This window comes from Nestor notabilis, unplaced genomic scaffold, assembly GCF_000696875.1.
Source record: "Nestor notabilis isolate BGI_N333 unplaced genomic scaffold, ASM69687v1 scaffold16055, whole genome shotgun sequence".
Lineage (NCBI taxonomy): Eukaryota > Metazoa > Chordata > Aves > Psittaciformes > Psittacidae > Nestor > Nestor notabilis.
The window spans coordinates 78,862-94,909 of NW_009928097.1; the positions used below are offsets into that span (position 1 = coordinate 78,862).

General features: G+C 40.6%; 1 protein-coding gene across 1 annotated transcript in view; it reads right to left on the reverse strand.

Moving 5' to 3' along the window:
- Positions 1 to 15,831, reverse strand: part of LOC104405627 (chromosome unknown open reading frame, human C7orf50) — a 33,509-nt gene extending 17,678 nt beyond the window's left edge. Inside the window, exons 1-2 of the mRNA XM_010014381.1 lie at positions 15,778 to 15,831; positions 8,460 to 8,635 (exon numbers count right to left, since the gene is read on the reverse strand). Coding sequence (XP_010012683.1) covers positions 8,460 to 8,635; positions 15,778 to 15,831 — 230 coding nt within the window. The remainder of the gene's footprint in view (positions 1 to 8,459; positions 8,636 to 15,777) is intronic.
- Positions 15,832 to 16,048: the final 217 nt, after the last annotated feature.

A 16,048-nucleotide genomic window follows, 5' to 3' on the forward strand; every position in this document is an offset into this window, starting at 1 on the left:
TAAGTAGGACAATAAGCAGATTTAGGGAGATGGAACAGCTCCTGACTCTGATGCAGAAAAATTTAGTATGGACATAAGCTTCCTCTGCTTTCTCCTCTTAAGCCATATTTTAGGGCCAAGCAAGCTACTCCAAAACCATTCCTGACAAAAAAGAGTTTATCCAGAATATGAATATCTAAGCCATAAGAGATTTGGTTCAGGGAAAGTCATGTTAGTCCAGCTGCTCTTCCAAAGCTCAGCTGAATGTGTTGCATCATTAGCATTTACTAATTTGGCTGGAAAATCATGCAATCGTTGCTGTTTCTAAAACTTCCTACTTCTCAATGAGTTGAAAATACCACAGAGATATCTGTAGCATCTGAGAACTTCCACATACAACTAAGCTTAAAAGTCTTAGAAGCTGGTATTTCAGAATGGTCAAAGCAATCACCTGTTTTGTCTCTAGAAACCAGAGCTGCTTACCCAGCAAGCTAGAAATGTCAAAATACATCCACATACACCAGTATGGAGAGGACTTGCTTGAAGTGACTGAAATTATATTAAAAAAATAATTCTGTCCATCTGGAGCATTTCCAGTAGAGTATTAGAGATACCCAGAATATATTCCTACGGTTCATTTTCTTCCCAGAAGTTCTTGGTAAAAATAGCTAAGATTGGCTCCAAGCTACGTAAGGTTGTTTTTTGTTCTTACTTTTGGTTACTGTTTTTAGAATCACACAGTAAATAACACTATTATTTGTCAGCATTAGCTTTAACTGACAAGTTCATCTTCAGTAACAGCTGAAGAAGCCTTGGTGCCCACTCTGGCACTGGAAGTGGTATAACTTTCAAACCACCACCATGCTGTGCTTGAGCTCATTTGCACTGAGCCATGACTTCTCAATTCAGCCTCATCTGGGTGTTAACCTAATTCAGCTTCCAGACCCGAGCTGGTATTTTTGCACAGCACTGTGCAGACAGCTTCCTCTGTTCAGCATTAGCATCTCTTCAACCACCTGCATTGCAAAGTTGGACTCGAGTGGAAGAGCTGCAGAATGAAAATGTTGCATTCTTTTTTTGGTGAGACTTCATCAGGCAAGGCCTGGATCACTCAGTCTGGATAACTGTATTTATAGGTGGAACATAAGGAACAGTAATCTGCATGCATTTACTAAATTAAGATGTTAACGTGCTTCTTGCAAAGCAGTGAAATTGTTGTATTAGAACCACAAAAAGCAGCTAACCCACCAAGAAGTTAATAACAGTTTAAAAGCAATTCCTGAACAATATGACATCCTGTGGATGTCATGCAGGGGTTAGAAAAACACTGGCATGGCTCCAACACAGTTCTGCATATCACTTGCCATCAAGATACAGGAAAGTGAATCCAGAAGCCAGTGAGCGTATAGTAGGGACTGAAAATCATCAAGTCTGGCTGCCGTCAGACATCTTGATTAAACAGGCAAAAGCTGTATGGTGCTATTACCGAGAGTGTAACGTGACATTCACAGAATCCTAAATGCATGGTTTGAATAATCAGATGATAATGAGAACAATAACATCTGGAAATGTATATTGTAAAGCCAGCTCTGAAACAGGAGGGTATCTGACTTGCTGCAGCCAGGCTGAAGTATGCTGAGAAGCACTGTCCCTTTTACAGCCAGTGAAAAATTTATTATGGCTATAGCTGGCATGTTTATGCCAACACTGTCATTAACACAAAACTGAGTAATAGTTTGAGGGGAGAAAAGAAACCCAAAGGTTTTTTGCATGCAGCAAATTAAATGTGAAATCTCAATGTGCTATGTCTCAAAGAAGAATCCAATGCTGTAAGCCACAAACCAAAGTTGGAGTGACAGGGAGCAGGAAGGTGAAGCTGTGTGAAGCTGGAAGGTGGCTCCAGTAAAATAGCATGTTTGCTTTCAGGTTTTGCATTTCCAGAACTTTCACAGAACAGGAGTTCAAAGAGCAACAGACCACATCAGTGTATGGAAGAACTAGCAACAGATGAAGGATTATGGATGTACTGCTTCACCAAAGGGACAGCGAGACAGAAAACGGATAAAGCCATGTAAAGGATGTAAACACCAGGATGGGAAGAAGTTATTTACAAAATGTGGGGAGATACAGTGCATTAGAAAACCTTGCTCAATCACAGGTCCAACACAGCAGTGCCATTTTTATGCTTCCTATACCTAATAGCAAGCTTTGCCTTCTGCAGAAGATAACATGCTTAAGTGTGTTCACAGGAGCATCAAATCTGTGAAGTGAATATGCCCTCTCTGCCTAGCCCACAAGAATAACTGCTGGCATACCAGCACCCTAAAAATAGGAAAGGTGTGGGCATTGCAACAGAGAGCTTTGTAGAGTTTGTGAGTAATGCCGGGGCTGCTAGGGAACTGCAAACAAACTGAGGCAGCTTCATCAGATGCCACGGGGTACTGAAGTTACACAAGGGAGTGTAGGATAATGATAAGGTAAATCACTTTTAATAACATGAGACTCCTTTGCCACAAACAGAGATAGTGGCTTCCTTTAAAATAAGGGAAGTCTGTCCAACTGTTAACATCAATTGGAAAACATTCAGTTTTACAGACATGTTGATTTAGGTCAAGGAGAGGAATCCCACTTAGAGGCAGGTCAGGCCCTGGTAGAAATTAAAAGTCAAGCAATATAGAAAGTTAGAGAAGCGCTAAAACAAATTCACTGATCTCCAGAGTATTAGAAAAAGTGCAAGCCTTTGAAATCAGATAGCAGCAAGTACATGCCCAAGTTCATCTATAACAGCCACAGAACAACGCCAAATGCAAATTTATCCTGTATCTGACTCTCTGGATTCATGAGGCTTCTTATGGAACTAATGAATCTGACAAAATGACTAAAAGCCTGTATGAATAGATTAATTATAGCCATAGATAATGCTTGCCCCAGAACCTTTAAAAAATAGCCCTGTGATTATTAAAGCAAAATTAACCTCCATCAAGTTCTCCTAATCTTTGAGGAAAAGCTGCTTTCAAGACACCTTAAAGGCCCAGCTGTTGAAGGGAATTCAGCAACATCGCCGTGCCTCATTACAATGGTTTCTCTTAAATTCACATACTATTTTTTGCCACAGGCTAATTGAGATTCATCACTTGAGCAGTTCTCTGATATTTTATGAAGCTCAAGATAACTGATGAGCTTTTATGTATGCTGCACCTCCCTATCAGGAAGAAAACTCATTCTCCATCCCGGAGGGTGGGGGAAGGAGAAATGACACTAAATGCTAATGTTAGTTATTATCAAACCCAAGGAGTCTGTCTCTGGAGGGAGAAAAAAAGATCTGTGTATGTTTGGATTTCTAGTGCATCAATTACTTTTAATATCTAAAAACTTAAGCCATTGATGGTGAAACATCAAAAAGTTTGAAATTAATAAAGATTAAGGTCAGCAGCAATGAGAATTACTTCAATAAGTTCAGAATCAAACATCAAGTCACCACTGACCAGAGCTAAAAAACATACCCTGTGAGAGGAAAAATAGCTTCAAAAGGTTGTGGATCAACGAAGCAAACTAAATCTGACAAGAGCCCACTCGATGTACTTTAAATTTAGAAGCTGTTTTTCATCATTAATAAGTGTGGTTGTACTTGCTCAGAAGCTCTCCCAGTAGAGTCACCTGGCCCTAAATGTGGTAGGATGAACCGTCAGTGATTTCCTGAATGGTGACAGTCATCTCAGCTGTTTGGCCACACATCTCAAATGCTGCTGCCCTGTTTACTGCCCAGCACAAGCCTCTCCTGGTTCCTTCAAAAATTAGAAACTTCTTAGATGCAAACACTGAGTGAACACTAAGCCACCGGTTATTAATGCCCTTCTCCACATGGCCAGCAGGAGTAAAAACCTGATAGACTTTAAACATGCTATTTTAATCTATACTGTATATACACAGAGAAGAGAAATAGCACTAAAAATATCAAAATAAATGCTTATAGCAGCAACTCTCAGATTTCTGTATTCTCTGAAAGGAAGAACAGTGTTTCAGCTTTAAAATCTCCCATGCTTGGCATTGTTTGTTATGAAGTTTGATGGAGGACTGGGATCTGTTTCCATTCTGCAAACACAGCAGACAAACAACTGCCCTGGGTTGTACACTGCTTTCAGCAGCACTGCCACTGCACTCAGCAAAAACCACCTTGTGTTCTGCAGAGTCAGACTGTTTCCTCTCTCGATGGGAAATTCTGACTGTCTCCACTTTTGTGTTTCTGCAACATGCCCTTGCTTTGTATTATTCTTATAAGCATCTTTAAAAATATCTCTGACATTCTCTGCATCTCACCTACATTTAAATTAGGGATGAGGAAAGTAAGATCTATAAAGAAAACTGAAAAGACAATGCCATGGGAAACATTCTGGTGACATATATTACTAGTGTAATATAAACCATTACAGCGAGTAAAGAAACATACTCCAGCAGCTTATTTTTAAAGTTTAAGCACATGATAAATAAAACTGCAAGGCTTAGGTAATTCACAGCAATATCCAGATAACGATATTATCTATTACTTCTACCTCGGTTGATATCAATCTTGTAATTCCACATACTTTCAGTGACATCTTTTCAGATCTCTGTCTATCCCTTTGATGGGTGATGGAGAAAACCATATGTGCAGATCCATATAGCAATGAACTTTCTAAGCCAAACACAAGAACAGAAGCATTCCAGGAGAGAGAGGCTTGCCAAGACAAACAAGTTCTGCCAACATTTTAACACCACAGAAGGTCAGTTAGGTTATAATTAAGTCTAATTACCATTTTCATGAATTGCAACATCTTTTCACTTGAAGGCACTTAATGCTCAGAAAAAGATGAATTTTTATTTTGTATTTTCCAGAATCACAGTAATGAGACATTCTAATCTCGGCTTTAAAGCTGAATCATCACTTATCATCACAAAGAAAAAAGGCATGTCATCATTAAAAGGAAGAGACTTGTGCAGTTTATTCAACCCCTCATACTTTCTCAGTCCTGCTTTTCCCTATTCCTCTGAAGTAATATTAAAGGTTTTCCTTCTTCTGTTCAACACCACTCTGAATTTTTTCATTATTCCACATGTTCTTTTTTCCTTCTTATGGTTTTATAACCTTTTTGTTTCACTTCAGCTCCCTATTTTTAATCCTCTGCATATCTTCAGATCTTTCTGCTCCACAGCCAGCTGGAGAATCTGACTATAGTAGACTCTTCTATTTCCACAGGCATGCCACAATTGCTGTGTTAGACAGAACTGTATTGGGAAACTGCCTGAGCTTATCTCATCAAGGGAAAAGGGGAGATAAAAATTGGTGAAGCAAAGACATTTTTTTCCTCCTCTTTTCCTTTTCCCACATGTCAATAGAAAGCAAGAGGGGAAAACAATAGGAGCCATTTGGTTGCTTCTCCTCTATCAGGAGTGCAAAACTTGGTTCGTGTTCGTCCTGGTCTCATTCAAATGAGAAAGCAGCTGAAAAGCCTAGTCTATCAGTGTCACTCAGCTCAGTGGGGAGACCCTCCAGCACCCTCAGATCTGGCTGGGGGCTGCAGTTTGCTGGTGGCATCAGCTGCTGTTGCACGTAGCCATCTCATGTAAATAGGGGAAAAAAGCCTCTTTCACTTGCTAGGATGGGCCTCCAATAAAATGATAATTTGACCTCTCTGGAGGCCAGCAAATCATGAAGGATTATTTGTTTTTAGACTCAAATAACAAACCTGGAAAACTGGAAGAACTGGCCAGCTTGTAGCACGCTGTGCCCAGCGGCAGGGAGGTTTACAAAGACCCCCAACAGGGGAATACATCACAGTGCCACCACAGACAGCCATCTGCTTTGGTCTAGCATTGCTTTTCTTGAGAAGCACCACTTGAATCCAGACCTGTTGCTGCAGTGCTGGTCCTAAAGCCATCAGGAAGGGCAGCACGCAATTAGCGGTCCTGCCCCCCACACGTTGCATGCCTTACTCCCTCTCATTAATGCTCTCTTCATTAACTCCTCTCAACTTAAAAGATGAGGCACATCTTTCTGACAGTCACCTTGTGTCTCAGTGAAGAGAGAAGTGCTGCCTGTGGGCTGCCTGCTACTCCCACTTCATATTTTAAATGGCACATTAAAAGCTATTACAGAAGCAGGGCCTTCTAAGCACAGGACACACACGCACACACCCTTTTATTAGCTATGTTTTATTTCCTCCAATTAAAATCTTTCTAATTCTACCTGACCTTACTGCTTGAAACAGAAATTTATTCTCCTGGTGAAAAATTCCACATACCAGAAAAGATGATTCTTCATTCTGAGGGAACTACTACTTCTAAATACATGTATGGCCTACAAAATAAGTTTCATTTTCCCTTGCAAAAGTCAAAAACCTAAATGTGTAACAAAAAAATCTTTCACTGAATGCTTTCTAACATTTTTCTTTTAAAGTTACTCAAGCAAATTTCACTAAAACAGATCCAATCTTTTCCTGTCATAGGTTAACACCTCATATGCTTGTACCCTCATACAGCAAGTAGTCTCTTGATAAATAAAAAGGACATTGTCAGTCATCATATGGTCCTTCAAGTTCCACCTGTCCTACTGGAGATTCACATGTCATCAGGGAATGAAGATGCCACTTCACTTAGCAACCCTTATGTCATGTAAGGATTTTTATTGTAGGTGGGGCAATACATAAATCCACAGCACCCTTTTGTTTACTTCCACTTATATTCATCTCTTCATCTATAAGATTAACTTATCCTCCCACATATTATTCATGCCCGTAGCCCTACAGAAAACACGTAGACTGAAATCCTTGACCCACTAAAGTTGCTGGGGGTTTTGCAACGGACTTCCAGAGCCTGGATTTTAGTTTCTCATCCCCTGCTAATACATTACTTCTCTGATTACTTTAAATCCAGTTGTTTATTTTCGCAGTCTTGCTGACTTGAAAAAACATCTGAGGTAAAAGGATTAAGCTGTTTTTCTGTAATTTACAATGGTGCAAGATGGTCTCAGCACATTTTGGGCTAGAACAGAGTCTATGGTTATGTTTCCTTGACAGTTCAGCATCTTATGACTGCCCTGTTAGGTCTACAAAATTCAAATTGTCTGTTGCTGAAACAATCCCTCACAACCTACTGCTGTACATAGAGTCCTTGAACTGTGTATTACAAATCCAAATGACATAGCAGGTTTACTATTTCAAGGTCATTTGGTACAGGTTAAGTGAAACTCTGGAGTTAAATTGGTTCAAATATTAGTTCAATTACAGTTTCATATACTCTCACCTAACAAGGTGAAAAGTCCATACAGATAACAGTGGAGTATCAAGCAAAACCCCACAGCTTGTTCCTTTGCTTTCCAAACCTGAAATCTGTAATCTAGAGATCTGCCAGTTACTAGCACACATATCAGAGCATAGTCTGAGCAGATGGTTCAAAGCCAACTGTCAATCCGTTTGCAGTTCAAACCAGTGGTGAACCACTCCAGCTGTTTTCCAGATCAAAAATATTATTGTCATTTTGCTATCACTGGTTGCTGTGGGTTATGCAACAAAAATGCACGTGTCCCTCTGCTTGGAATGCAATTAATTTCCTCCCTCCCCACTGAGAGTGGTAAGTAACAATTCAGACAGTCTGGATGCTTCAGTTTTGAGCATGGCCAGAGATGCGACCCTGGAATCATTCCACGTGGTAACCCACTATTTGTAACAAGCCAGCCTTCAGGAGGTCTTAAAGACAGGGCATATTTTGCAGTTTGGGAAAAAATAAGCACTGTTGTACTGTTTATACATGACCTCTTACTATCTGTAGGGTACTAAGAATGCTCTGCTGTAGTTCTTCAGTTTAACCATAGGCTTTGCTTTATGTTGGAATATTGAGTATTCTAAATAAGTGCACTAACTAGATGAAGTAATTGCTTCTGATCTGAAATCAGCCACTACACTTTGGTATGCAAAAATAAGGCATTGTACATTGTTAACTTTAAAATAGTAGCATAATCCCATTTTAATTTGCAAATATCCGAACATGATGCAGGCAGGTAAATTCAGACTGTAATGCTCAACCACTTCATGCAATTTGCTTATATAAAGAGAACAACTGGAACTCCTTTGCTTAGAACAGTGCACTCCAGAAACAGAACTCATTTCCTCAATGCAATCTTTTCTGCAACGTGCCTTTCATCTTTGTAAGTGCAGCTAACCCAGTGGTATTTATATATCAACTACGAGATCAGGAAGACAGGAGCTGTCTTTCTCTATAAAATGTTTGCACCATGCTTAACATCTCACAGTTGTTACTGTGATATAAACACAAAGGGGCGATCAATTGTATGCTTGGGTGTCAACTGAGATGAAACATTAACTTAATACTTAACTGCAGCAATTTCCTTTAATGTGTTATTACTTGGTCCAGCTCGTTCTGCATTTCTGGCACAGTTTACAGCTTACTCCTGTTGGGAACACCTGCAGTGGTTTTGCTAGTCCTACCTGGTTAAATAGGCCAAAGCCAGCTCAGATCCTGACTGCTTTTTGGGCTCCACCTTTTTAGTAGAGATTCCAGCTTCCCTCATCAGCTGCTTTTCCTTCTTCTTGCGCTCTTTTTTTAGTTTTCTTTCCAGTTTCCTCCTTTCTTCTGCAGTAAGTTCTTCCTTTTCTTCTGTTGCCTGAAATAATATTTAGATCAAGTATTAATATTTCTATAAAAAAGCAAACAAAATATGCATAAAAGCAATTATGCGTATTTTGCATATGCAATAGAAGGATACCGGTAATACTTAAAACCAGAAGCTTCAAGCTTTGTAATTTTACTGTTCACTATACTTGCATCACGTCTCTACTCTGCTCAATTCACAGCACTGTAAATATTACACTTTAAGGAACCTATAGAACTGCCCTCTCCAGATGACTGTACTGTTCTCAGCAGTACAGTAACCTGAGTACCTTCTAGCTATATATTAAACATATCTAAAATTTGTTGTGCAAACCCCTATGTACCTCGGGAAGCAGGAGGGATTTGGACACTATGAAGCCACCTCTTCTGTGCAACCTCCCAGTAGCAACTGAGCAACCAAAGAAGAATGGAATTCTGCAAACAAGACTCTTACACTAAGCCCAAGATTGGTGGTGGTTGTTCTTAGCTTATATGATAGCTACAGATCTGAGAGTCCCAAAGTCCAAAGTCTTCTTTGATCCCTTCATCACGTTTTAAGGAACTGCTGCTTCTCAGCCACCTCCATGGTCAGGCAGTGCCATAAAATGCAGGCTAAAGGTATGCACAAGGACATTAATGACTTGTGAATGACTTCGTTAATTAATCCACGTGCTCAGCAACAGTTGTACCAGGTTCAATAAGACAACCTGAGCAAGGGACAGCTTCCTGCAAGGCCATGTTATATTTATAAAAGATGGAATCTCTGGGTAATGGAAAACTACCCACTGACAGCAGTGGAAGTGGCATGGGTGTAAGGTGGCCCAGGAAATGTCTACCTTATCTGTACACAAATAGAGTTTGAAGCAGACTCCTATCTGACAAGGACAGAAAAATGGGAGATTGCATGTGAGCACTTGTTATTTAAACCCATAATTCTTCTCTCAAAATAAATACAGTACATTTTCTGGTGTTTCTGCCAAATGTGCATGTCCCTTGGACACTTCAGCTATAAACTGACGAAGGTGGAGTATACAGAGACAAGTGGGGCAGCCCAGAGGAGTTACCCAGGCCTACAGCAGCTGTGTTTGCATCTCACATCTCAAGACTGGGGAAGATAAAGGAATTCAACCACCACTTCTAAGAACACTAATTATGTTCACAGAATGGACTTGGTTCAGACCCAGCAACTTTACTACAGTGTCATACTTGCCAGGTGAGAACCTCTGCTAGAGCGCTGGAAACCCATGGAGGCCAAACTGAGTAGGAAAGAAAGGTTCTTCCTCCTCTCCCTGCTCCCTTCTCACCTGTTTGAGGAATACATAACTGAAACCTGAATGCACAAGATCAACTGCTTTATGGAAAGATTACTTAAAACCACTTTATAAATTAAAAAATCTTTAATGTTGTATTAATTTGAGTTAGTTGAGAGCTTCCAAATGAAAAACCTGACATGTTGCTCTTAACAGTATTCTTGCTGACGTTCAAGCAGAGGATAGTTAAACAAGGCAATACCTGAACACAAAGACACCTGCTGAGGACCAGTATTTGTTCAGTGTCAATTCATGTATTGCATAGCTTGACTCTGACTCATCTTTTCAACTTTTCTGGTTTCAAAGATCGACCAAGGGCAATAAAGCAGAAATCAGAATAACTGGGAGTGGGACAATAAAGAGAATTTAGGTTGGTTTGGGGTTTTTTTTGTTTAAAATACTTTCAAGCTACTTTTATGGCAAAGCCAGCATTCCTGTGCAAACACATGTGAAAAAGCAACATATGCTGCATTTACATAGAAGACATTTTCTAACTCATGCTGAGAATAGAATAATATTTAGGGTGAAGGTAGGTACGTAATTGTTATACAGGAAACAACGTTTTCAGTTGAAAAGCCACCCTGGTACTTACTGAAATAACAATCCAGCCGCACAAAGCCCAGCAAAACACTGAGGGTGGTCATTTATAAAGTGTTTGTAAAAGATGACTGCAGCAGCTGTCCAACAGACGACACACTATGGTTAATCTTCCTTTAAAAATCATGTAATGAATTTGTTTACTTTTCTGCGAGCTACGAAGCTTTCAAATAAAGTGACTGTGGCACATCATTAGAGCTGGCCTGATAAAGAGGCCTCTGCTTCTTCATACTTACAGTAAATGTGTATCTCTGTACCTTCCCTTCCCCCTCACATTCCTGGCACTATCAAAAAGCTTTTTATCCCTCTCGCCGACCGCTCCATTAAAAACAAAACAAGTTGCTCCCTCCCTGTAGGTCCCAACATAAATACCGAGCCCTAACAACGTTTGTTTCCAGCATCGCAGTGGATGCACCGTGGGCTGTCTGAAACAAGAGAATTGCTCTCCCTGTGGGGCTGGTGCTGTCCCGGGCATGAAAGAGTCAGGATTTACAGCTGGAGGTACCTTCTGCTAGCCCACAGCATCATCCAAGGAAAATCGGATTCATCAGGCTTCTGTTTGGGACTCCCAGCACACACACTGTGAAAGCACTTGCAACCTTAGAGCTCAAATAGCTTTTCTAGTTGCGACTACACTTCTATCCATCCATGTCAACTTGATTAATCTAGTGGTACATACCACAGTCTGTCCTTGACTGGTTTTTTTATTTGAAAACCTCAATTCTTATGCACTTCATAAACCACCTACATTTGGTGGTACATTCTCCACTGAAGCTGACGGTAGTTTTATAACAATTCATACAGAAAAACAAACACAACCAAAACCAACCTTCCCCAAAACCTGGGACTCAAAAGAAAACAAAACCAAACCTTTCACTGGAATTTAAAGCCTAGTTGTACTTATTTAGCTTGGATGATCTCTGTTACCATACTCTGCTGATGCATCTCTCTTTTCTTTAAATCAACAGCCTTATTTTTCAGGTTTGCTTTCCCTGAACCATTAGTGTGACTGTTCTTTCTGAAAGATATGCCCAAAGTTTGCGAGTCATTTGGATTAAGAGTTTAAGTATTATGTCATTTAAATAAAACCCCTCAACCAACAGCACTTCATTGTTTTGAGGTCATAAATATTCCACGTTGTCTCCTTCTATAAAGAGACATCACAATTTGTAGTGCCACAATTTAGTCTTAACTACAACATTGTAAAGCCCATATTTGAGCGTGTGAGACACTTGTTTATTGATGTGATAAATTTAAACCACGTGCATCCAGAAAAACACAACACTTGCTTATTTGCAAAACCTGCTGAGAGCTACCACACCACCTTGGATCGTGGGCTCATTAGATCTCAATCTAAACAAGGTCAGGCTAGGTCAGAACACTTGAATGAATGACATTCAGAGGAGAGCCAGTGTTCTCTGGTGATTAAGGAGGTGGGAGTCTTCCACTTGGAAACTTTCCAGAAGCCCTGAAAAGGTGCTAAAAGGGGTATTGCCACTGGATACCATACTGTGAGTAAAAGACAGACCCCTGAATATTTAACACTTATGCTTATAAAAACCCATGTCATCTTTGCAAGGGTATTGGGGATGTCAGCTGAGACATCCCAAAGTCCATACTATACCATGTCCATCCGCATGCAGAGAGCTGTGACTGCCCCATACAGTGCCCTTCATCAATGACAGTCTCTAAATTTCTGAATTGTGTGTAAACTGTAAATAGCCTAAGACATTAACTAAAAATACCTGGAGGCTTCAGCTGTGGCAGTTTTAGACAGCAGTTAAAGCTTTCCATTCTTCTTTGTAATCTGGAAATACTGCACAAATCTAAAACATTTTGTAGGTGATCTTGAGAAATGAGCTGACCCATAATAAAAGGGGAGCCATCGCAGACTGAAGCATTTAATAGTGTAAAGCAGTGCTGCTAAGCAATTCAGAACAGAGAAAAATAACTATATCTGCAAGAGAAACTGGCAGAAAGATGTACCCAAGACAGGATTTCTTGCAGCTATCTGACCCCTTTTTCTGCAAAAGAAAGAGTGTCAAAACCAAACAGATGAAGTTTTTCAGAGACTACATCTGCATAAAAGCTTTTAGTGCCAGAGAACTATGAACCATAATAGCTGGGTAACCAGTACCAAGATGGCATTAGCAGCACACTAATTGTATTATGTTTCAGCAGAGCAATAAGTGCATTTTTTAATTTGTTTCCAGATTCATAGTTACCCAAAGGTCCTTGACTGCATATTTGAGTAGAATTGGAAGACATCTTCTAAAGACTTCTGTTCCTCCTCCTTGCCCGTCACTGTTTCAAAGACTCCTACATGTGCATCCCCAGTTGCCTGCTGCCAGCAAAGAATAAGCTTGACAGATTCAGAAACTCTGAAGAAATCCCACAATGAACTGAATACTCATTTATTACAAATTTGCCTTTGGGATTCGTCTGTGTAGGTCTGTCTGAGCTTTCTGCCTGCTCAGGGGCTCAGCTTCGCTGCCAAGCCTACAGCAGTAACCACAAACCAAGCCACAACACCAAATTTACTACTTATTAGTACCAGTGAATCCAGCTCCTCCAAAAGCCAATAGACTTGTATTCTTTTCTACCAGCACAGCAACACAAGTCTGTACAACAGCAAAGCAGGCAACATTAGAAATTCAGAAGAATAAATTATAATTTGACTTACAATGACAAATGTATAAAAAGAGCATCAAATTTTTGAACTCCAAGAAGAAAGATGTGGAAATGGATGATAGGGATTATTTCATAGTAGGAACACTGTATTACCCTGTTTGTTCATTAAGTTCATGTTATTTCATAACCTTTAATACAGAGAAATGTCAAAAGGGGCTTTGTTCACTGACCAAGAGCTGATGTGGAGCTACCGACCCATCGCGTAATGGCTTCTGCTCACAAGTAGCCTTTTGCCCCAAAAATGCCCCATGCATGCTATCTGCATGCAAAACGCCCTGTTTCTGTCTTACACAATACATTTGATCCCAGATAAATAACTGGCCATCTGCCAGCTTAAAAACAAAAAGCGGAATCTATAAACACTGTTCAAAACCTACAAAGAAGAAAAGCTGGCAAACCCTTAGATGCAAGGTTCATAAAAGAGAGATTGACAAATGATTTACTATCTGAGGCTTGCCAAAGAACTGTGCTATGACTACAGCTACAGGATTTGCATAAAATAGTTCACGGTCATATTGACTTTAAATAACTATTTTCTATCATTTAGCACCTTATGAAAAGAAGAAGTATGACCAAAGAGGGCAGATGAAATTTCATTAGCATGCCAAAAGCACATTTTGAATGAAAAGCAATATTCGTAGAAGAACCTCCTCAAGTCTGTAGCACTCACAGAAGAAGATTTTGGAAAAATTATACATTGCTCAAAGAAAAACAGGTTTGGGTTTTTTTCCATAAAAGTTAGGTGGGTTTAGAATCTCAACTCCTTACAATAAAACCACTGGGAATTACTTACATTACATTGATTTGGAAAGGTTTCTGTAGGTGCAACCTGGGCAGAAAAGCCTCAAACAAGTTCTGCAGGAAGCCAGTTTAAATAACAACAGGCTTTTTATCTTTCTGATCCGGGAAAGGGTTCTTTTGTGGTTGCGTAAATGCTGGGGGTTTTTAAGCATCCTTGTGGACACAGCCATGGTACCCCACAAGCAAAAGTGACCAGGTACCATCCGAAATCTGCAGCTGTAATTAAGGATATGTGCACCTTTGTTAGCTTGAAACCTGGCTTAATTCGCAACTATGTGATCTTTACATGTTTCACAGGTTTACGGCCAATTCTGAAGAGCACATAAAGTGTTATCGTTAGAAACTGCTGCGTAAGAACAAATTGAACAATTTACTAAATTAAGTGAAAGCCTTTATAAGCACACAGAACAACACGATTTACAGAACCTAGCCTCTTGAATTCCACTTTATAGATTGCTTGCTCCTATAAAACACGTACCGTAGTAGATTAAGATCTAAGGCATAAATTAGTATCATATTTTATTTCTCATTTTTCTCCATGAGTATCACAGTCCTGAACACAACAGAAATATTTAAGACACCACCACGACTGCAGGCTCGGGGAATGCAGTTTTGCTTCGTTTGCAACTACAGCCCTGCCAAGAATTCTCACATATTTTTTTGAAGGATTTTTGCTTACTCTCTTCCCATTAATTAAACCATGTTCACCAATCGGGAGAAGATGGAATTAAAAAAAGGAACCCCCTTGGAAATCGTTGGTATCCACATCCCTGTGGCTCACACACAGCCTTTTTAACCCGTCCCCAGAAACACACACAGAGGAATTTTAATAGAAGGAGCATGAGGCTGTCGCAGCACTTGGTGTTTTCATCGCCACCGAAGTCATCTCCTTTAGGGGTGCTGCTGATTTCTTCTGAAGCTGAAACAGGCTTTGGGCTGCGAGAGGAGGCAGGAGCAGAGCGTAGGCTGTTTTGAAATCCTTGCTGGAGAATTACATAAAAAATAAATAAATAAAAAATAAAACAACCCCAAACCACGAGCTCGATCTCCTCCAATGAAAGAGGTACCACAGGGTGTAGGCAGGTTGCCAGGCGAGCTCGGCAGCGTGACCGCACTGCATTGAGTTTCTTTAATGAAAGCCAGGAAAGAACACATTACACAGTGTTTCTTCTGAGAGCCAGCTAGCCTCCAGTGATTGAAATCAATAAAAACAGTCGGCAAGGGGCCCAGTGGGGGAAGAGAGAAATCTCCACTACAGCATTCAGTTTGCTTTCCACTTTCTCCCTCCCCCCTAAAGTTAGTCTCTGAAGATCACCATGACAAGCTACTTTGCTTCCAGCGCTGGGAAGACGCTGGTGGGGATTTAAAGGAAGCAAGCGCTTTCCTTCGCCTCTCTACCTTTGCTCTCCCCCCGGCATGAAGGAAATGAAAGGCTTTCTTGGAATTTGAATCCTGCCCAGAAAAACTTCACCGGACAAGTGCATCATTCTGCATTTCAGGAAAGGGATGGATTTTACGGTCGGAGAATGCTAGAAGGTGAGAGGGGGAAGAAAAGCAGGAACCTGATTCAGCCAGAGCCAATGTACAGGCTAGGATGTCCCCCATGGCGGAGGGGACCTCTGAAGCTGTGGGAAGGGCTGCAAGCAAGCTCCTGAGGTCGGCACGATCCACATCCTAAAGCAGCTGGAACATCGGGGAACACGTGACCGACGCACTGACCCAGGTAAGCAGAACCACTTTTATCCATTCTCTGTACCGCGTCCAACACTGGAGAGAGACTTTCTGCTCCTGCCTCTACGGATTGCCCCATGTCCTCGCTCGTTAACCTCAGGCATGTTAACACTAAGCTTGTCCCGTCTGAAAACATGTTGTGCCACTAATCCTCACTGAGCTATAAAACATGCACAAAAGCCCTTTGTTTACCGTTTTTGCGTTGAAATTTGCTAGTTGACAAGGTAGAACAAGTCCAGCCCCTCCAGGAGCTCACACTCTGGGGCCAGGAGGGCTCGCTCAGAGCAAGAGAACAT